General features: G+C 59.7%; 4 protein-coding genes and 2 non-coding genes across 6 annotated transcripts; 1 reads left to right on the top strand and 5 right to left on the bottom strand.

The window, feature by feature from the left end:
• Nucleotides 1-251: 251 nt before the first annotated feature.
• Nucleotides 252-8,237, bottom strand: LOC136789322 (long-chain fatty acid transport protein 2-like). Its single transcript, XM_066989362.1, has 10 exons — nt 7,595-8,237; nt 5,301-5,510; nt 4,708-4,866; nt 3,815-3,939; nt 3,540-3,734; nt 2,656-2,746; nt 2,220-2,418; nt 2,025-2,122; nt 1,120-1,250; nt 252-638 (listed from the first exon to the last, which is right to left on the bottom strand). The coding sequence occupies exons 1-10, from the start codon at nt 8,121-8,123 to the stop codon at nt 462-464; spliced, it is 1,914 nt and encodes a 637-aa protein (XP_066845463.1). The 5' UTR covers nt 8,124-8,237; the 3' UTR covers nt 252-461.
• An 88-nt stretch (nt 8,238-8,325) lies between these two features.
• On the bottom strand, nt 8,326-16,793 carry LOC136789381 (leukocyte immunoglobulin-like receptor subfamily B member 3). The gene is given in 9 exon segments (XM_066989436.1): nt 8,326-8,400; nt 12,428-12,553; nt 13,032-13,069; nt 13,478-13,600; nt 13,767-13,925; nt 13,928-14,077; nt 14,177-14,424; nt 14,547-14,582; nt 14,688-16,793. Coding segments are annotated over 9 exon segments (1,338 nt in total). The 5' UTR covers nt 15,071-16,793.
• Nucleotides 15,326-15,397, bottom strand: TRNAQ-CUG (transfer RNA glutamine (anticodon CUG)). Its single transcript has one exon. It is a non-coding gene; the product is annotated as a tRNA-Gln (tRNA).
• Nucleotides 15,563-15,635, bottom strand: TRNAK-UUU (transfer RNA lysine (anticodon UUU)). The gene has a single exon. It is a non-coding gene; the product is annotated as a tRNA-Lys (tRNA).
• LOC136789340 (histone H2A type 2-C-like) lies at nt 16,781-18,222 on the top strand. The gene has a single exon (XM_066989404.1). The coding sequence runs from the start codon at nt 16,799-16,801 to the stop codon at nt 17,186-17,188; it is 390 nt and encodes a 129-aa protein (XP_066845505.1). The 5' UTR covers nt 16,781-16,798; the 3' UTR covers nt 17,189-18,222.
• Nucleotides 18,223-18,391: 169 nt separating this feature from the next.
• On the bottom strand, nt 18,392-19,924 carry LOC125181372 (histone H2B 5). Its single transcript, XM_066989405.1, has one exon. The coding sequence runs from the start codon at nt 19,865-19,867 to the stop codon at nt 19,487-19,489; it is 381 nt and encodes a 126-aa protein (XP_066845506.1). The 5' UTR covers nt 19,868-19,924; the 3' UTR covers nt 18,392-19,486.
• Nucleotides 19,925-20,296: the final 372 nt, after the last annotated feature.

Raw genomic sequence — 20,296 nt, 5'->3', positions numbered from 1 at the left:
TGCTCGATCCGGCAGAAAATCGGGTCGGGGAGAAATAAATGAGTTTTGCGCCAGATTTGCGGGAAGAACAGAGCGTTTTGGGGCACGATCTGTCTTCACGGCCAGCCCTTGGGCAAGCAGGAGGCTGGCACCGAGCAAGTGTTCCCCTCCCAGCAATGGGGAGGATTTGGGGGCACGATCTGAAGGGGAAAACCCGCAGGTTGGTCCCCAGAAAACGTCCCTCGTCATCCAGGCACCCGTCTGGACCCAGATAATCAGAACTAAGCCTTTAATTTCCGCAGCCAGCACCGTGCGGAGGCACCGGGCACGATGCTAAGAACCGAAACCAGCCTCTCGCCCTCGTCGTGCTCCAGTGCTGTTACAAACTTCCCCGAAGGAAGCAAAAATGCCTGATTAGCCCCCAGATTGGCTTCGCCTGTCACTCCGAGGCAAGCATCAGCCCCGCCGCGGCGAGGCTCCTTCTACAGGTTGAGCTTCGCCTCCTGGATGGCAGCGTAGATGTCGGCGTTCATGGGCACGTAGGATTTCTTCTTCTCGTCGCGGAAGAAGAGCGGGTCCTTGATGATGTCGGGGTCAAAGCCTTCCCTGACGAGGTTGCCTTTGCACTGCTTGAAGGTCCCCGTGATCTCCAGGGCTTCCTGTGGGGACGGATGGCGTCGTCAGAAACGGGGGGGGGGACGGATGACGTTACCGGCGTGGCGTGATCATCGTCGGAACCGTGGGGACGCCAGCGGGTGTCGCTGGCACGGCACCGTCGTTGGAAAGCGGGGGCCTAGACGTCATCGTTCAGCGTGGGGAGTCGTTGGCACAGGGGGACCCAGGTGACAACGCTGGAAGCGGTGACCCCAGTGTCGCCATCGGCTTGGGGACCCGGAAGGTGCCGTTGGAAACGGGGCGACCCAGAAGGTGTCATCGGAAATGGGATGACCCAAAAGATGTCATCGGAAGTGGGGGACCTTGAGACCGTCGTCAGAAATCTGCCCCAACGCCGCCGCCAGCACGAGGTGACCCCAACGGCGTCATCAGCACCACCGCCAGAAGCCCCAGCGCCATCGTTGGAAGACAAGAGGCCGAAAACCACCCCCTGGAAGCCCCCCCCCCGAAGCCAGGGCCGCTCACCTGGATGCGCACGAAGCGGGGGGCCGCGTAGCTGGGCAGCGTCTCCCTGGTGAAGGCGTAGAGGTTCTCGCCCTCGAAGCTCATCCCGGGCTTCAGGCGGATGGCCGCCATGCCGCACTTCCCCTCGCACCCTGCGAGCAGAGCTGGCGGGTTATTTTGAGCAACCGGGTCTTGTTTTGCCCTTCTTGGTGGCCACTTGGACCGTTACGGGGAGCTGTTGTGTGCCCAAAGCGATGCTGGGTGCTTATTTTGGGTCAGTGTGTCCCATTTCAGCCCTCGTTGTGACCATCGGGCCGTTACGAGGATACGCGGTGGTCCAAAACCCCAGGCGCTTCTCTGGGGAAACCAAGTCCCCGGTGGCCACGTGGGCCATTACTGGGGCACGTCAGTTGCCCAAAATAACATCAGATGCTTCTTTTGGGCAACCAAACCCTTCTATGCTCTCTGTGGTAGCTGCTTAGGCAATTTAGGGGGCATGTTGCGTGTCCAAAACAACATTGGACGCTTGGCTTGGACAACCGGGTCACCCCTTAACCTTCGTGGAGGCTGCTCAGACCTTCACAGAACCACGCTGTGCGCCCACGGCAGCGCCAGACACTATTTTGGGTGACTAAATCCTGGTTTTGCTTCCTTGGTGGCCACTTGGACCATTATGTGGATGTGTTACTTGCCCGAAACAACACTGGATGCTTATTTCGGGCAACAGAGCCCTGTTTTACTCGTCTTGGACCACTGCAGCAGTAGTAGTGAACCCAAAACAACACTGGCCTCCTCTTTTGGGTCAACAAGTCCTACTTGAGCCTTTTTGGTGGCCACTCAGAGCAACGTAGCCCACATCATGTGGCTGAAGCGTCCCTGGATGCTTATTTTAGTCCCACTCGCCCTCCGCACCGCCCTGTACTCACCCGGCACGGACACCCCGTAGACGTTGACCTCCCGGATGAAGTTCACCATGGCCAGAGTGGCCTCCACCTCTGTCGTGGCCACGTTCTCCCCTTTCCAGCTGCGGAAGCGAAGGGATGGAGCTGTGAGGAGGAATTCGGGCCGGGAGATGGCATTGCCCACGTGGACGTGGGAACGACCGCGTTGGAGAGGGTTACCGGAAAGTATCTCCCACACGGTCCTGGAAGTAGACGAATTTTTCGTGGTCCATCATGAGGAGGTCACCGCTGTTGAAGAAGGCGTCACCTTTGACCAAGACGTCTCTCAAAATCTTCTTCTCTGTCTTCTTGGAATCGCCCGCGTAGCCGTAGAAGGGGGTGTTCTTGGTGATTTTGATGACCAGCAGCCCCGTCTCACCTTTGGGGAGGGAGAGGAGGGTTGGGGCCAGTCAGCAAAGTGCCTTGGTGCCAGAGAATGTCATCTCCGTGCCCCACGGGCTGCTTGGGGATGCTGCTGTTCTCCTCGGGGCTTTTCTGGTGGCTCCCAGCCACCAAGACGATGGTGATAAAGACCAAGAGCTGGCTTTGATGTATCTCAACCCTCCGTTGTCTCTCCCCTGCCAAAAAGGCCCTCGCAAGGCTCATCTCTTCTTACCGGGGCGGACGCGGATGCAGAATCCTCGCTCGTCGCGTATGGGTTCGTCCTGCTCCACGTTGTACTTGATCAGCTCAAAGGGAGCGAAACTCTGGAGGGCAGAGGAGGAGAAATTGGTGGGCGGAAGAGAAATGCAGGAAAAAAAAAATGGGTGGGAGGACATGCTTCCAGTGCCAGGTCCAATCCATCATTATTTGCTCGTTAAAACCCATGGACCCCACCGCGCCCAATTCCAACATCTTGCGTAGCCTCGTTTTCCGTCCGAACTAATCGCCCCTTTTATATTTAAATAAGATTTAACCGAATGCATTCAACCGCTCGCCAAGCTCATCCACCCTGCCTTTCAAACGAAAAGGTCTGGGGGAGAATACCGAGAGCTGCAACTGGTGGAAAAGGGCGGAAAAAAAACAGTTTTGCAGCTTTCGCTCGACGTGCTGGTGGTTGGAGAGCAAAAAGTGAGACCAGGTGGCCTCTCTTGGGTCTACAAAGATGTCCACGTTGCCACAGATGCTCCAAAAAATGGCCTCGGAGTCAGCGCTGTTGAGTCAAATGTTTGCCAACAGGGTGGAAGGGACTTCTTTTGGACGTGAAGAGGGGATCTTGAAGATCCCGCTCTTGCATGAACCCAACCTTGATGGACTGTTGAGTTAATACTGCCCAACCAGGTGGTGGGGACTCCTTTTGGGTGTGAAGAGGGGATCTTGAAGATCCCGCCCTTGCATGAACCCTGCCTGGTGGATGGCGTTGGTTTCTCCAGGTTGGTCGCTATGAGGAGAGCAACCAAGGGGTTCCTGCTCTTGCGTCAACCCAACTTGAGGGACAGCATTGGCATCCCCAAGGTGGTCTGCGTTAGTTCCCTGCCATCGTCACCGCTGGTGGCTCACCTTGAGGAACGCATTCGCTCTTCCCACGGCCCCGATCTTGCCGGTGTAGTTGATGAAGCCGGCGTTGCCCTCGGTGGCCCCGTAAAACTCCCAGATGGAGATGGGCCCGAAGCGCTGGAGGAACTCCTTCCACACCTCCGCCCTCAGGCCGTTGCCCACCGCCAAACGCACCCCGTGCTTCTGGTCGTTGTCGCGCTGCGAAGGGAGGAACCATCTCAGCACCCGCCCCGCGGCGTCGCGTCCCCCCCCCCGGGGGGGTGAATTTCAGGCCTCACCTTGGGCGTGTTGCAGAGGTAGCGCATGAGCTCGCCCACGTACTGGATGACGGTGACGTTGTAGCGGCGGCAGTCGTCCCAGAACTGGGAGGCAGAGAACTTGGCGCGCAGGACGCAGGTGGCTCCTGCGGGGACATGGTGGGGTGATGATTCCCCTCCTCTTTTCCCTCTTTTTTGCCTTTTTCTTCATCCATCCATCCATCCATCCATCCATCCATCCATCCATCCATCCATCCATCCATCCTCGTGTCTTTTTTTATTCATTCCCATGTTCACCCATTATCTATAGCCTCCTCTTTCCTTTCCTGTTCTCTCTTCATTCCTCTTTCTTTCCTTCTCCAGCCTCACTTTTTTGTCATCTGTCAGTCCATCCATCCCCCCACAAATCCATTTATCACTGTAAATATCTCTCCTTTTCTTCCCTCCACCCGTTTTTCCATCGTCCTTCGGTCCATCTCCAGAAGACAGATGTCCACTGATCCATCTCCATTAAAATCCATCTGTCCATTTCTATCAGCCCAGCCATCTCTAGAAAACATCCAGCTATCCTTCTCCATAAAATACTCATCCATCCAGCTACGCGAATCCATCCATCTCCGGAAAACATCCACCTGTCCTCCACAACATATCCATCCATCCAGCTCCATAAAACATCCGTCCAACTCCGTAAAGCATCCACCCAACTCCATAAAACGTCCCTCCAGCTCCATAAAACATCCATCCATCCATCCATCCATCCATCCATCCATCCATCCATCCATCCATCCACCCCCTATCCACGTACGGCTCCCTCTCCCCTTTCGTCCCCTCTCTCTTTCCTCTTGCTTCTCCCCCACCCATTTCTCCATCCGTCCATCCCCGTGGCCAGGCCACGTGGGGCGCGGGGTACGTACCGACCTCGAGGCACCCTCCCACCCCGATGAGCAGCCCGGCCGAGTGGTAGAGCGGCAGCGTCGTGTAGATGTGGTCGGTGGCCCGCAGCCCGCAGATCCGGCCCAGGTTGGCCACCATCATCAGCTTCTGCTCCGTGATCACCGCCGCTTTGGGCAGCCCTGGGGTTGGGAGCGGGGGGGAGGGCGGGTGGGAAATGTCCTCCGTGGAGGCGCCCGCGTGGGATGGGAGGGCGTAGACCCTTCCCTCGGGGTGCTGGGTCTCCGTCCCTAGAGGCCTTCAGACCTTGCTGGGAGGAGCCGTGAGGAACGTCGTGGTGTGTTGGTTTTGGGGTGGGATCTGACCCTACCAAGGGGGGGTCCTGTACTCCTGTCCCAGTGGTGGCTCTCCGTCCTTGGGGACACCCAACCCTCACATGGACACAGCCACGAGAAACCAAGCCCAGGCGGACTCAGGACAGCCAGGGTTGGAGAAAAAAAACCCACAAGACCCCCACCAACCTCCCTGGCATCACCCACCCCTCCAGCTCCTCGCCCGTAGCACCCAAGCCCCCCCAGATGCCGTTCTCCGAGGAGGAGACCCTCCGTGGCCTCACCGGTGGTGCCGGAGGTGTAGATGTAGATGGCCTTGGAGCTGGCGGTGATGCCGGCGCGGTAGTGGCCGGGCAGGGGCTCGTCGGAGGCCGTCTCGATGGCGGGCAGCAGGGCCTCGACACCCGGCGTGGGCGACGTGGAGCTCAGGTAGAAGACCTTGACGCCGTCACGCTGCAGGTCTGGCAGCACCTCCTCCAGGGCGTCCTGGAGCTCTGCGGGGACAAGGGGACACGGTACAGGGTGAGGAGGTTCCCAAATTGGGGGGGGGGGTGCTCTGAGCGTCCAAGAAGGGAACCGAAAGAGTCTGAGATGGGGGCTCCGTGTACCCCAAGTGGGTGCCCTGGTCAGATGCAAGCCAGGGCATCATGGTTGGGCTCCCCAATGACCCCAGGTGGGCTCCCGATGGACCCCAAATGGACACCCCAATCACATGGGCATCGTGGTTGGGTTCCCCAGTGATCCCATATGAGCTGCTGTTGGACCCCAAATGGACACCTAGATGAGTTGGGTACCCAGGGCATCATGGTTGGGTTCCCCAATGATCCCAGGTGGGCTCCCAGCAGACCCCAAATGGACACCTTGATCGTATGGGCACCCAGGGCATCATGGTTGGGTTCCCCAATGATCCCAGGTGGGCTCCCAGTGGACCCCAAATGGACACCTTGATCGTATGGGCACCCAGGGCATCATGGATGGGTTCCCCAATGATCCCAGGTGGGCTCCCAGTGGAACCCAGATGGACACCTTGATCATATGGGCACCCAGGGCATCATGGTTGGGCTCCCCAGTGATCCCAGGTGGGCACCCAATGGGCACCTTGATCATAATGGGGACCCTGAGCAGCCCAAATGAACACCACAAGGACCCCAACTGGGCACCCGAAGCACCCCAAAAGGGCACCCGGTGTACCCCAAATGAGGCCCTCAATTGGATGGGCACCCTGGATGGGTGCCTCAAGGATCCCAGTTGGGCACCCCAATAGGATCAGCACCCAGAGTGACCCATATGAGAGCCCCGAGGATCTCAGCAGGGCACCCAAAGCACCCCAAAGGGGGCACCCTGCGCACCCCGATGGGTGCCCCAACCAGGTATGTACACACGAGTGTTTTCTTCCTGCCTCCTGCTCCCAAAAACGTCCTCGCGATGGAAACAAAAGGACCTTTGGCCCCGGCAACGATCTGGCAATAATTAACCCGTAGCCTTGGCACGGCCAGTGCACCCCACGACACTGACCGGGGCTCCGGGGTGCACACGCGTGAGCAATGGGCTGCGGCCGTGGCCACGCCTGGGCGTGCAAACAGGTGGCCCCGTGTGAATGACCTCTTGCACGCTTCCACGCCCTCCACAAACAGCAGCCACCCACGCACGCGATGTGTGGAGCAACACGGGCACACGTGCAAGAGCAGCTAGGGGCTCTGACCGGCGTGCAAATGCACGCGCAGACACTGACAGGCATGCAGGCACGCAGAGTCACACGTGCAGAAGTGGCACACGCAAATTCACGCACAGACACGCGTGCGGGCAACAGCACGTGCAAATCTATGCACATGCGAAGCCACTGACACAAACACAAGTCCACGCATGGACACTGACAGGTGTGTAAATACATGCAGGGACACTGACATGCATGCAGACACACAGGGGCACATGCAAATTCACGCATGGACACATGCACATGTGCAAATCCGTGCACGGACACTGACGCAGCCGCTGATGCACAGGCACATAAATGCATGAGGAGATGCTGACATGCATGCAAACATGCACAGGCACTGACATGCATGCAAATCCATGCACAGCCACTGACACGCCTGCAAATCCATGCACAGCCACTGACACGCCTGCAAATCCATGCACAGCCAGCAACATGCATGCAAATCCATGCACAGCCACTGACACAAATCCATGCACAGCCACCGACACGCCTAAATCAAATCCATGCACAGCCACTGACACGCCTGCAAATCCATGCACAGCCACCGACATGCAAATCTGCACAGCCACCGACATGCCAAATCCATGCACAGCCACCGACACGCCTGCAAATCCATGCACAGCCACCGACATGCCTGAAATCCATGCACAGCCACCGACACACCATTGCAACAGCATGCAGATGCAAACCCCCAACATGCATGCGGGCACACTTGCAGGCCACCGAAGTCCATGCACAGCCACTGCAACCCCTGCACGAAGCCATGCGAGACAGCAGCAGCAGAAATCCCCCCCTGACACACTTACAAATCTTTGCAAATCCACCACTGACATGCATGCCCCTCCCATGGGCACCACTCACCGGTGCTGGCGAGCACGAAGGTGGAAGCCCGCAGCAGCAGCGGCACCACCACCACCCCCTCCGGGGCACCACTCACCGCGCGAGCACGAAGGTGCAGCAGCGCCTGGCCCCGCACGTTGTAGTTGAGGCACGCCATGGCGCAGCCCAGCTTGGCCAACGCCAACCATGTCCAGACGTAGGTGGGCTCGTTGGGGAGGAAAACGGCCACGGTCTGGCCCGGCTGCAAGCCCAAGCGCTGGGAGAAGACGCGGGCGGCGCGGCTGCTGAGCTGCTCCACGTCCCCGTAGGTGTGGCGCTTGTCCTGGAACAGCAGCAGGGGGCGGCGGGGTTGGCGTCGAGCGTGCTCCTGGAACACCTCGAGGAGGGTGACGGCGGGCCGGCGGGACAGGCGGCGGCGACACCGCAGCGAAGCCCCCGCCAAGGCCACGAAGGCGCCCAGGTCCGCCCAGAGGAAGGGGAATAAGCGGTCCCGCAGCAGCAGCAGCAGCAGCAGCAGCCCGGCCGCCGCCGCCGTCACCACCCCCAGCATGGTCACCCCGCGGCGCTGGGCTCTGCAGGGCAAGGTCCGCCGCCCGCGCGCACCTTGCCCCGGCGCGTTTGCCCCTGGGGTGGTTTTGTTTTTCTTTCTTTTTTTTTTCTTTCCTTCTTTCTTTCTTTTTTTTTTTTTTCCCTGACGCCACCAGCCCTGCCCCGGCGAAGGGTGCGGAGCGTCACCGTGGGGGCGGCTTGCGTCACCGGGTTCCTCGTCCATCCGTCTGTCCGTCCGTCCGTCCGTCCGTCCACGGCACCTGCTCCTGGAGCTGCGTCTGCTGAGACGAACGGGTACGGCAATCTCAGGTGCCCGTCCGTCCCGCCGCCGTCCGTCTGTCTACCCGCCCTCCCGACATCTGGCTACCCACCTGAGCTAGCTGTCCGTCCGTCCATCCGTCCGTCCGCCTAACAGTCTGCCTGTCCTCCCGTCCACCTGCTCTTGGTTTTGGGTTACCGGCCGGGTTTTCCCCGGGCGCAGCAATGGGACGGGAGGTCTGCCAATCCCCAAAGCCTCCATCCAGCCCCTAAAGCCTCCATCCAGACCCCAAAACCTCCATCAATCCCCCAAAACCTCCATCAATCCCCCAAAGCCTCCATCCAGTCCCCAAAGCCTCCATCAAGCCCCTAAAGCTTTCATCCAGCCTCCATCCAGCCCCCTAAAGACTCTCTCCAGCCCCCAAAACCTCCATTAATCCCCCAAAACCTCCAACCAGACCCCAAAGCCTCCATCTAGACCCCAAAACCTCCATCAATCCCCCAAAACCTCCATCAATCCCCTAAAGCCTCCATCCTGTCCCCAAAGCCTCCATCCACCCCCTAAAGCTTCCATCGAGCCCCTAAAACTTTCATCCAGCCTCCGTCGAGCACCTTAAAGCCTCCATCCAGCCCCTAAATCCTCCATCGAGTCCCCCAAACCACCACCAAGCCCCCAAAGCCTCCATCCAGCCCCTAAATCCTCCATTGAGTCCCCAAACCACCTCCATCCAGCCCCTAAATCCTCCATCGAGTCCCCCAAACCACCATCAATCCCCCAAAGCCTCCATCCAGCCCCTAAATCCCCATCGAGTCCCCCAAACCACCACCAAGCCCCCAAAGCCTCCATCCAGCCCAAATCCTCCATCGAGTCCCCCAAACCACCATCAATCCCCCAAAGCCTCCATCCAGCCCCTAAATCCTCCATTGAGTCCCCCAAACCACCACCAAGCCCCCAAAGCCTCCATCCAGCCCCTAAATCCTCCATCGAGTCCCCCAAACCACCACCAAGCCCCCAAAGCCTCCATCCAGCCCCTAAATCCTCCATCAGTCCCCCAAACCACCACCAATCCCCCAAAGCCTCCATCCAGCCCCCCTCCATTGAGTCCCCCAAACCTCCCCCAAAGCCTCCATCCAGCCCCTAAATCCCCATCGAGTCCCCCAAACCACCACCAATCCCCCAAAGCCTCCATCCAGCCCCCCAAAACCTCCCAGTCCCCCACAGCCTCCATAAATCCCCCGTAGCCTCCATAAATCCCCCGTAGCCTCCATAAATCCCCCAAAGCCCCATAAATCCCCCACAGCCTCCACCCAAACCCCGTTTCCCTTCTCGTTATAAAAAGGGACAACGGGCGCTCTCAGCCTTCCCCTTGCTGCTGTTCCCACGCAGAACCCTCCCGCCCCAAAATCTCCTCGTTTTTTTTCCCCCGATTTCTTGCGAACCCGGCTGCATTTTCAGCCCTGGCCAGGCGGGACCGGCCCCATTTCACCACCCCACAACCCCCTGTCCAAACGGAATTAAAAACGCATTTTTCTTTCATCACCAGACCAAGAAAAATAAAAAATAAAAACCTGACAACGACAACAAAAAAAACGCCCCAGGCTCTGCCATTTAAATCCCATTTAAATTTTTAAACTGGGTGTGGGCGCCCGGCAAGCTGTATCTTGAAGGGTTATTTAACCTCTCTGCTAATTAGTAATAATAAAAAAAAAGCAACCGGCGAACGGGTTCGACGCAACCTCACCGCTGTGTCAGTCACCTTCGGCCCCGATTTGCAACCCCGGCTCCTCGCTCGCAGTAAAATTGTTATGGGGTCGAAGGGTTTTTGGCAACGCAGGTGAAACGTGCCGGGCGGTGCTCGAGGTTTTGCAACCCGGGGCCGTCGCCTACACGGCTCCGGATCCGCCACCGGCGGCGAGCCCCGGTCCCCCGGGGTTGGTTCTGTCGGGTTCGGGTGGAGGAAGCTTCCAGAAAGGGGAATATTTTCCCAAAAAGTAGGATAAAACCACCCGGATTTGGGAATCCTTCCCCCAAAGGCAGGATAAAACCCTCCAGAACTGGGAATCCTTCCTCAAGAGGTGGGATAAAATGGTCCGGAGTTGGAAGTCTTTCCCCCAAAACGGGGATAAAAATACCTCCAGAATTGGGAATCCTTCCCCAAAAGGTAGGATAAAACCATCTGGAATTGGGAATCCTTCCCAAAACACAAGATAAAATGGTCTGGAATTGGAAATCCTTTAAAAAAAAAAAAATGGATAAAATGGTCCAGAATTGGAAATCCTTCCCCCAAAAGTGGAATAAAAAACCTCCAGAATTGGGAATCCTTCCCAAAAAGGTAGGATAAAACCATCTGGAACTGGGAATCCTTAAAAAAAAAAAGGATAAAATGGTCCAAAAAAAAAAGGATGAAATGGTCTGGAAGTGGGGATCCTTCCCCAAAAGGCAGGATTAAAAACATCCAGAACTGGGAGTTCTTCCCCAAAAAGGCAGGATAAAACCATCCAGAATTGGGAATCTTTCCCAAAACACAGGATGAAATGGTCCAGAATTGGGAATCTTCCCCAAAATAGTAGGATAAAACCATCTGGAATTGGGAATCCTTCCCAAAACACTCAATAAAACGGGCTGGAATTGGGAATCCTTCCCCAAAAGGCAGGATAAAAACCTCCAGAACTGGGAGTTCTTCCCCAAAACACAGGATCAAACCGTTCGGAATTGGGAACCCTTCCCAAAACACAGGACAAAATGGTCTGAAATTGAGAATCCTTCCCCAAAAGGAAAGATAAAAAAAAACTCCAAAATTAGGAATCCTTCCCCAAAAGGCAGGACCAAACCTCCCCCACCCTCTCCTTCAGCCTCAGCCTCTTCTTCCTCCTTCATCGCCCGGAGACGCCGGATGCAGAGCGGTGAGAGCGGTGAGAGCCGTGGCAGGGAAGGGGTTAAATGGCTTGGGGACCCCCCCCCCCCCAAATTGTCACCTGTATTTCTGGGGTCCCCCATAGCCCCCCCCAAACCCTGAGCACCCCGTGGGGCTCCCTATGGCCCCCCCCCCCGCTGTGGCCGAGGGGCTGAGTGGGGGTCCCTCGGGGGTCCCCGCTGTCCCCTGGGGGTGTCCCCAAATTCTTGGGGGCTCCCCAATATCCCTGAGAATTGCCCCCCCCCCCCCCGTGTCCCCAGGAGGGACCCCACTGCCCCCCAATCTCCCTCCCTAGCTTGGACCCCCCCCCAGGACGCCCCCAGGGAACCCCAAACCCTGCCCGAGGGGACCCCGAGGCGCCCCAAACCTTACCCGCCCCCCCCAACTCCATGGGCACCCCCAAATCCCACCCGTGGGGACCCCCAGATCTGCACCACCGCCACCCCCAGACCCCAAACTGAGCCCCCCCAAGCCCCAAAAACCCCCCCAGGCCCCATGGGCACCCCCAAACCCCGACCCATGGGGACCCCAGAGCACACAGAGCCCCCCCCCGACCCAAGGGAACCCCCCTGGAGAGCCCCCAGACCCCCCAGGCACCCCCAAAACTTGTGGTCCCCAAACTGGGGGGGTGGCACGGGGGGGGGGGGGGCTCGATAGGGTCCCCAATAGGGTGGCTGTGCATGCAACAACGCACCCCAGGAGGATTTGGGGGTTGGGGGGGGCTCTGGGTGGGGATTTGGGGGGGTGCCAAGGAGGATTTGGGGGTCCCAGAGTGTAGATATTTTTTTTGGGGGGGGGGAGATGTGGGGACATGGGGGATTGAGAAGGGTTTAGGGGGTCCCAAGAAGGATTGGGGGGGGGGGGGGCTCCCTGAAGGACTGGGGAGTCCCAGGGGGGCGGTTTTGTGTTTTGGGGGGGCACCAAGAGGATTTGGGGGTGCTTGGGGGGGGGGTGTTAGGGAACATGAGGTCTGGGGGGGGGGAAGAGGGGGACCCAGAGAGGGGGAATTTGGGGTCTGCTCCCCCCCCCCCAATGAACAAGGCGGGGATCCCCAACTGGGACTGGGCCTTTATTGGAGTGGGGGGCACTGGGGAGGGGGGGGGGCGCATCAGTGGGGTCCCCCAGCGCCCACCTGGGCGTAGATAATGGGGGGCTGGGGGGCAGCGAGCATTCGGGGGGGGCCGGGGGCCGGGGGGCGCAGCTCCGCGTAGGTCAGGCGCTCGCTGTCCTCCTGGGGCCACGGGTCACGGGGGGGCACCTGGGGACGCACGGGGACAGGCAGGGTGACACGGGGGGGTCCCGAAATCCCGGGGGGGGGGCATCCCGGGGGTCCCCACGGGTGGTGCTTGGGGGTCCCGCTACTCGATTTGGGGGCGCTCGTGGGGTCTGGGGGCTCTCCAGGGGGGTTCCCTTGGGTCAGGGGGGGGCTCTGTGTGCTCTGGGGTCCCCGTGGGTCGGGGTTTGGGGGTGCCCATGGGGCCTGGGGGGGTTTTTGGGGCTTGGGGGGGCTCAGTTTGGGGTCTGGGGGTGGCGGTGGTGCAGATCTGGGGGTCCCCACGGGTGGGATTTGGGGGTGCCCATGGAGTTGGGGGGGGCAGGTAAGGTTTGGGGTGCCTCGGGGTCCCCTTGGACAGGGTTTGGGGTTCTCTGGGGGTGTCCGGGGGGGGGGGGGTCCCATGGGGTAGGTCGGGATTTGGGGTCCCCTGGGGGGGGGGGGCCCTGACCCAGGCACTCACCTGGAGCTCCGTGGCCCCCAGCCCTTGGGGGGAGGCACCTAAAATGGGGGGGGGGGGGGGGGGGGGAAGGAGATTATGGGGGGGCCTTGGGGGGTCTCCTCCCTGCATGGGGGGGCCGGGGTCCCACCTTTACGTGTGCAGAGCCAGAGACCCCCAAGGAGTGGGGCCGGGGGGGGGGGGAGCATCCCTCCCCCTCCCCCCCCAGCCCTCAGGGATATTGGGGAGCCCCCAGAATTTGGGGACACCCCCAGGGGACAGCGGGGACCCCCAAGGGACCCCCCCCCACTCATCCCCTTGGCCACAGCGGGGGGGGGGGGGGTCCATAGGGAGCCCCAGGGGGTGCTCGGGGATTGGGGGGGGGCTACGGGGGACCCCAGGAACACAGGTGACACATTGGGGGGGGGGGTCCCCAAGCCATTTAACCCCTTCCCTGCCACGGCTCTCACCTCTCCGGCGTCTCCGGGCGGTGAGGAGGAAGAAGAGGCCGAGGCTGAAGACGAGGGCGGCAGTGGCGGCGCAGCCCCCCCCCACGGCGACAAGCAGGGTCCTCCGGGGCCCCCCCTCGGTGCCTGCGGGGGGGGGGGGACGCCCGGATGCTGCCGTGTCCTCATCCCCAGCCGTCCCCGGAGATGGGAAGTGGTGACACAGCCACCCATGGGTGACACTGGGGTGGGGTGGGGGGGTGGAACTCAGCACCTAAATGGGGAGGGGGAAGGGGGGGTGGGGGGGGCTCACCTCGGGGTGCTCCCGAAGCCGGTGTCACCTCCAGCGTCACCTTGTCCCCGAGGGGCGAGGACAGAAAGGGGTATCCGCGGGGGATGTACGAGCACCTATAGGTGCCGGCATCGGCCGGGGTCACCCCGGGGAGGGTGAAGGTGGCCGTGTCCCCCCCCGGGGGTCCTGGCGCTGGCTGGGGGGGGGGCACCCGTCCTTGTGCAGGAGGAAGGTGGCCCCATGGGGTGCCCAGCACCGGACGGTGACGTCGGTCCCCGTCTCCACGCGCCCGCTAGGGCTCAGCATCGTCCCGGGAAGGGGGAAGCTGGCGTCTGCTCAGGGAAGGGACAGCGATGGGACCCCCCGTGGGGACAGGGGGACACCCCTGGGCGTCGGGGGAGCCCCCGGGGACGCCCCCTCGTCCCCCTCACCCGTCACCGCTAGCTCCACGGGGTCGCTCAGCGCCGACAGCTCCGTTGTCTCCTTGTCCTCGTACTGGCACCGGTACGTCGCCGCGTGTTCCCGCTGTACGTCCCCAAAGAAGAACTCGGTCCTATTCTGCTCCCCGGTGCTGTACTGGTGCAGAATCCGGACTTCGTTCCGATAGAGCAGGACCCAGAGAGCCGGCCGGGGCAGGTGGCACCGCAGGGTGACGCTGTCCCCCAGGGCCACCCCCTTGCTGGGGTGCAGTGAGAGGAAAGGTTGGCGTGCTGGGACAGGGACACGGCGGTGAGACCCCCTCCCCTGTCCCTTGCCCCGTGTCCCCATCGCTGTCCCCGTCCCCCCTGTCCCCGTACTCACGGCGCTGCACCCTGCCGCGTGCCGCCAGCCACCAACCTGCAAGGGACACGGGGGGGCACTGCCGGGGGTCCTGGCCCTACGCAGGGCCACCAAACCGCCCCCCCCCCCCCCATCCCAGCACCACGTCCCCACGTTACTCACTGAGGATGAAAGCCACCGCTGTTGGTGCCATGAGGCGGGAGCAGCTTGGGGATGGTGGCACTGGGAGGCACTGGGAGGCACTGGAAGGCACTGGGAGGCTGCACCCAGTTGTCCCACCGCCACCGAGCGCAGAAGAGCGAGCGCGACAGGGAGTGGCCGCAGAGCCACTCTCGGTTCCCCTTGGGGACAGGAAAATGTCGCACCCGTAGTCCCCGGGACGGGGGTGACTCGACGGGGTGGCACGCCGTCACCCTCTGGGTGCCGCACGTGGTCCGCGATGGGGTGTCACACGCTGGCCCTAAGGGCAGCGCAGCGTTGTCCCCGCACGTCGGGTGTCCCGTGCTGGGTGTCCCGTGGTGGGTGTCCCGTGGTGGGTGTCCCATCGTGGGTGTCCCGTGGTGGGTGTCCCATGGCGTTGCCAAACCCAGGACCCCACCGGGGCGCCCTACAGGGGACGTCACCTGCAGTCCCCAAAAGGTGCTGGCATCCAGGCTCTGCCCCCAGCGCGTTGTGCCACCCCACGCAGTCCCCCGGGGGCTTTCCTCTGCTGTCCCCAAGGGCCGGGAGCGGGGGACTCTTTGCCCTCGGGGACACCCAACACCAAAAACGGCGCCGCCCACAAAAAAATGAAAGCTGCAAGGTCCCACCGAGATTTGAACTCGGATCGCTGGATTCAGAGTCCAGAGTGCTAACCATTACACCATGGGACCGGCCCGCGCGGGCAGCCCCGCCAGGCCCCTCACGGCTCCACCGCCCGCGGCGCCTCCGCCGCTAAAAGAACCCGGCGCGGGGCTGCGGGGGCCGCGGGAGCCGGGTTGGGGCGAGGAGAGACGAGGGCAGGGAGCCGGCGAGGCCACCGGCAAAATAATTATGGTCGCCCGAACAGGGACTTGAACCCTGGACCCTCAGATTAAAAGTCTGATGCTCTGCCGACTGAGCTATCCGGGCTCTTGCTTGTGTTCTCCTACCGCCTCCTCATGGGTTTTAGAGAGTGCTGGTTGTAACTTTGAGCGTTTCGGTTCAGGCTGTTTTGGTGATTCTCTGGAAATGTGAAGCACGGGGCGGGGAGGTTGGCGGCGGCACGGGATGCTTGGAGGGAAAGCGATGGGAACGCTCGGGCAGGGCACGAGTGCGCCCCGGCGTTTAGCGAGGGGAAAGGGCAAAAAGAACTTCTCTCTGTTCGGAGGGAAGGGGGGACGGCGCTGAGAGATTTGAAGGGGAAAAAGGTTCCGCGGTTGGCGAGCGGGGTGGGGAAAACCGACGGGAAACCGGCCCCGGGACCGCACCGGGCCGCGCTGCCGGGGGGGCGCTGGGCGGAGCTTCCTTATATAGGCCGGGGGCGGACCTGAGTGAAAACCGCCCCTTCCCATGCTCCAGCTCCCGCCTCCCGGCCTCTCTCCGAACCAATGGGAAGGCCGCCAGCTTGCGGCGCGGCCAATCACAGCCCAGCACCAAGCGTTGGGCGGTGAGGCTGCCTTTCGGACCGCGCGCCGCGGCCGGAGCCCGGCCCTCGGGCAGCTCAGCATGCTTCTGCCCGCTAAGTAACGACCGAAGAAACTTTAAAAGTCTTCAATTTTTAGGTTTATTTAAAAAAAAAAAAAAAGACGGAAAGGCGAGCCGGCTGCCTCTGCTTAACCGCACGGTATGCTTTTATCGAGAAACAGCTTTAATGAGTTAAAAAAAAACCAAACTCGTTTATACAACTTAAATTTCTGTATGCAACGCGAGGGAACAAGCGAGGAGTGCAGCCGGCAGCCCGCGCAGCAGCCATCGCCGCCTCGCCGTGAAGCTTTGCACTCAAACACCCCCCACGCCCCACCGCCGAGTCCCGCACACTGGCCCCCACCGCGCGACCCACCCCCCTTTATAACCTCCGGTCGCCGCTCATCTCGCTCGCTCATTGGCCAACGCCCCGCCGCCCCGCCCACCATGAAGAAACGCCGCTCCGAAGCTCCGCCTGCAGTCCCGTCTGCGGCGCTGCTCTCCTATTGGTCCTCCAAGGGAGAGGCATCATGACCAATAGGAGGGCGCCGTTTCGATCCGCTGCAGGCTATAAAAAGACAGGGCCGGGGCGCGGTGCGCTTAGTCGCGGTGTGAGTGGGGTGCAGGAGATGTCGGGGCGCGGGAAGCAGGGGGGCAAGGCCCGGGCTAAGGCCAAGTCGCGATCGTCCCGCGCCGGTCTCCAGTTCCCCGTGGGCCGCGTGCATCGGCTGCTGCGCAAGGGGAACTACGCTGAGCGCGTGGGGGCCGGTGCCCCCGTTTATCTGGCTGCTGTCATGGAGTATTTAACAGCTGAGATCCTGGAGCTGGCAGGTAACGCTGCTCGGGACAACAAGAAGACACGCATCATCCCCCGGCACCTCCAGCTCGCTGTGCGCAACGATGAGGAGCTCAACAAGCTGCTGGGGGGTGTCACCATCGCCCAGGGTGGTGTCCTGCCCAATATCCAGGCTGTTTTGCTGCCCAAGAAAACAGAGAGCCACAAGGCCAAGGGCAAGTGAAGCAGCAGGGAGTGGATTTGTGAAGGAACCCTGAGATTTTTCTCTCTTCAAACCCAAAGGCTCTTTTAAGAGCCACCCACCATGTCAGAAAAAGAGCTGGAAGATCAGGGTGAGCTGTGTTTGGGGCCAGGGGTGATGTGCTGAGGACTAGGCGCATATTTTATTTAGCAGGTTCTGAAATAACACTCACTGTTCGTATTAGGGGGAAATAAATTGCTTTAGGATTAAAGGATTTAGACCCTGCTGGGATGCAGGTGATGCCTAAACCTTCATAATAAAGGGTGAATGGGGTCCTGGGGAAAATACCCCATGCTTCTCAGGCATGGCCACTGTGTTCTTCTATACTGCACCCTTGTAAATTGGCTTTAAATTTATTTACAATGAGCATCTCAGGGCTGTTATCTTAATTAATCCTCTGTCAGGTAGAGTCTTCCCCTGTTCTGCTACCCACAGCAGGGGAGTCAGGCTGAGAAAGAGATCTCAACCCCTGGTGAATAAATCATTACCACTGCAAAGCATTACCAGAAGCCCTTATTAAGGACCCCCCAGGGGAGCACCTCCTATAAATAAAGGCCCGAACACCTGGGTGGCCCCAAAGGGGGTGGCCGTTGGGGTGAAATTGGGGCCAGCCCCCCTCATTTAGGGCTGGTGCAGCGGTCACTGCGGGGCTTTGTAATGGCTCTGCTCGGGTGCACCTGCTCCAGCCCCCCGTACACTTAAGATGGAGCAGCTCGGCTTGCGGCTGCGCCGCCGCTTCTCGTCTCCCTTCTTCTCTCTCGCCGTCCCCGCCTGCTTAGGGACGGGCGCCGGGACCCGGGGGATGCGCGGGCGCCGCTCGCACAGAGACGTTATGCAAATGACGGCTCCATTTGACGCGCTCTCATTGGCTGAAAGTGCACCACGCGGAGCAGTTCATCGCGGAGGAGCGTAGCCGACCACACCACTGAGCCGGCTCCAAAGCGCGCATGCTGATTGGTCCGCTACGTAATCCATTCGACCAATGGCCGTGCGCTGTTTGCATCCCGCCGCGCGGCTGAAATCTACCCGAAAGCTTTTCCTAAGGGCTATTTCTTTAGGGCACCGCATTTACAGACTGTGGCGAGTTACTAAAAGGCTAGAACAGGGGATAAAGTATAACTGCACTTATACAACCCCCCCCAAACCACATCCCAGTTCACCTCTTCATATTCACCTCTTCATATGCTACTTTTTTTTGTTTTATTACCTGCACTGCACACATGCAAGGTCGCTATGGGCCACTCTGGACCCCCAGCTCATTGCCACACAACAGTAGTGACTGTAAGCAAGGAATAAACACAGTCGAAGCACAGCAGCTCAGAATTACACTGATCAGGATGCAGGAAGAATTCTCATGTTTTCCAGGTAAAAAACAAGGGGTGCAAACAGCAGCATGACAATTTCATTCCCCAGCAAAACACTAGATTATTCATTAATAATGTTTTTTAGATTGATCTATTGCACATCCTTAAAAAAAATACTCTTCTGTAAGTAAGGCTTTATTTTAGTGCCTCAGAGAAGCTTAATTAAATTCTGACCTTAAGTAATTCTGACTGGTTGCCTTACAGAAAGGTCTCTATAAAGCCTTAAAGGCAGCTAAAGGCAAAACTCCCACCGCACACGGTCTACCTATATGCATCTAGCATTAAGTAAAAATAAAGCCCTCTATAAAAACGGAAAGTTGTTCTCCGCGTACAAAGGGCTATAGGATACGGGACAAAACCCGCTTCACACACACCTACCCCACCAGCACCGCCCCCACTGAGCTCCGTATCCCCGCCCCCAGCCTTTTGAAGGCTGGGTCGGACCTGATTGAAACCCGCACCGCAGCTCCCTGTGCTCCCCCCACCCCGCAGTGACGTTTGCTCCCACGCGGACCAATCAGAGCAGAGCAGCGGTTTGAATGCGATGTTCGCGCGCAGGCTCGGTTGGATCCCAGCACCTTGGGCTCAGCAGAAACCCCCCCAGCCTGGCGTTTATCAGCTTCCTATAAACAGGCAGCAACCCTGTACCTGCAGCCCCCAGAGCAGATTCTACTAGCAAATAGGAAACAACGTATTTCGAAAATAGCTTTAAAAAAGCAACACTTTTCAAGTTATCTCCAAACATTACACGCAATCATGCAAGCTACCCTAATCCACAGAAAAATATCGTGGGTATCTCAGAAGCAATACTGCTCAGAAGCAATAGCAGCTCTTTTAGAAGAAGGTGGGTGGCTCTGAAAAGAGCCGTTGGGTTTTGAGTTGAGCCAAACAGGTCCTGCAGGTGGGTCCAGGCGCTTTACTTGGAGCTGGTGTATTTGGTGACCGCCTTGGTGCCTTCGGAGACAGCGTGCTTGGCCAGCTCACCAGGCAGCAACAGCCGCACGGCAGTCTGGATCTCCCGGGAGGTGATGGTGGAGCGCTTGTTGTAATGCGCCAGGCGCGAAGCCTCACCCGCGATGCGCTCGAAGATGTCATTGACAAAGGAATTCATGATCCCCATAGCCTTAGAGGAGATGCCCGTGTCTGGGTGTACCTGCTTCAGCACCTTGTACACGTAGATGGAATAGCTCTCCTTGCGGCTGCGCCGCCGCTTCTTGTCACCTTTCTTCTGCGTCTTGGTCACCGCCTTCTTGGAGCCCTTCTTAGGGGCTGGCGCTGATTTAGCGGGCTCAGGCATCGTGCTTTCGCTGCGTTCACCTCCACCACTAGGACAGCAAAGAACGAGTGAAGGTGCGGAGCCGGCGGGGCTGCTTTTATAGCGGCCTTATGCAAATGAGCGGCTCCAGCTCTGCGCGTTCCCATTGGCTGAGACGGAGCAGCCGGCCCCGCGGAAAGGGATACCCTGCATGCAAATACACCGGCTCCAGAATGCAGGCTCTGATTGGATAATAAGGGTTTGCTTGCCGGCCAATCGGCTCGCGTCTTTTGAATCCCTCAGCGCCCATCAGTTGCACGGGAAAAGAGGGGACCGTGCTGCACTCTCAGTGCTGGGGCACAGCCGCCGCTTGGGGATGCGGCAAGCACCGAGGGCGGCGCTCCGCCGGTTCCCCGAGGGCAGACACTACCGGAGGCTACCGGAGCGATCGTTCCTTAGGGACGGGGACAC

The sequence above is a fragment of the Anser cygnoides genome, unplaced genomic scaffold (assembly GCF_040182565.1).
Source record: "Anser cygnoides isolate HZ-2024a breed goose unplaced genomic scaffold, Taihu_goose_T2T_genome scaffold_44_1, whole genome shotgun sequence".
NCBI classification, from domain to species: domain Eukaryota; kingdom Metazoa; phylum Chordata; class Aves; order Anseriformes; family Anatidae; genus Anser; species Anser cygnoides.
Note: the sequence above shows the minus strand (reverse complement) of the source record. Positions and strands in the feature narration are given on the sequence as shown.

Coding starts and splice junctions, on each gene's coding strand:
- LOC136789322 (XM_066989362.1), bottom strand. CDS start 8,123: ATGCTGGGGGTGGTGACGGCGGCGGCGGCCGGGCTGCTGCTGCTGCTG. Junction 2,123..2,219: donor CGTGTGGGAGATACTTTCCG/GTAACCCTCTCC, acceptor TCGCTTCCGCAG/CTGGAAAGGGGAGAACGTGG. Junction 1,251..2,024: donor CTACGGGGTGTCCGTGCCGG/GTGAGTACAGGG, acceptor CTCTGCTCGCAG/GGTGCGAGGGGAAGTGCGGC.
- LOC136789340 (XM_066989404.1), top strand. CDS start 16,799: ATGTCGGGGCGCGGGAAGCAGGGGGGCAAGGCCCGGGCTAAGGCCAAG.
- LOC125181372 (XM_066989405.1), bottom strand. CDS start 19,867: ATGCCTGAGCCCGCTAAATCAGCGCCAGCCCCTAAGAAGGGCTCCAAG.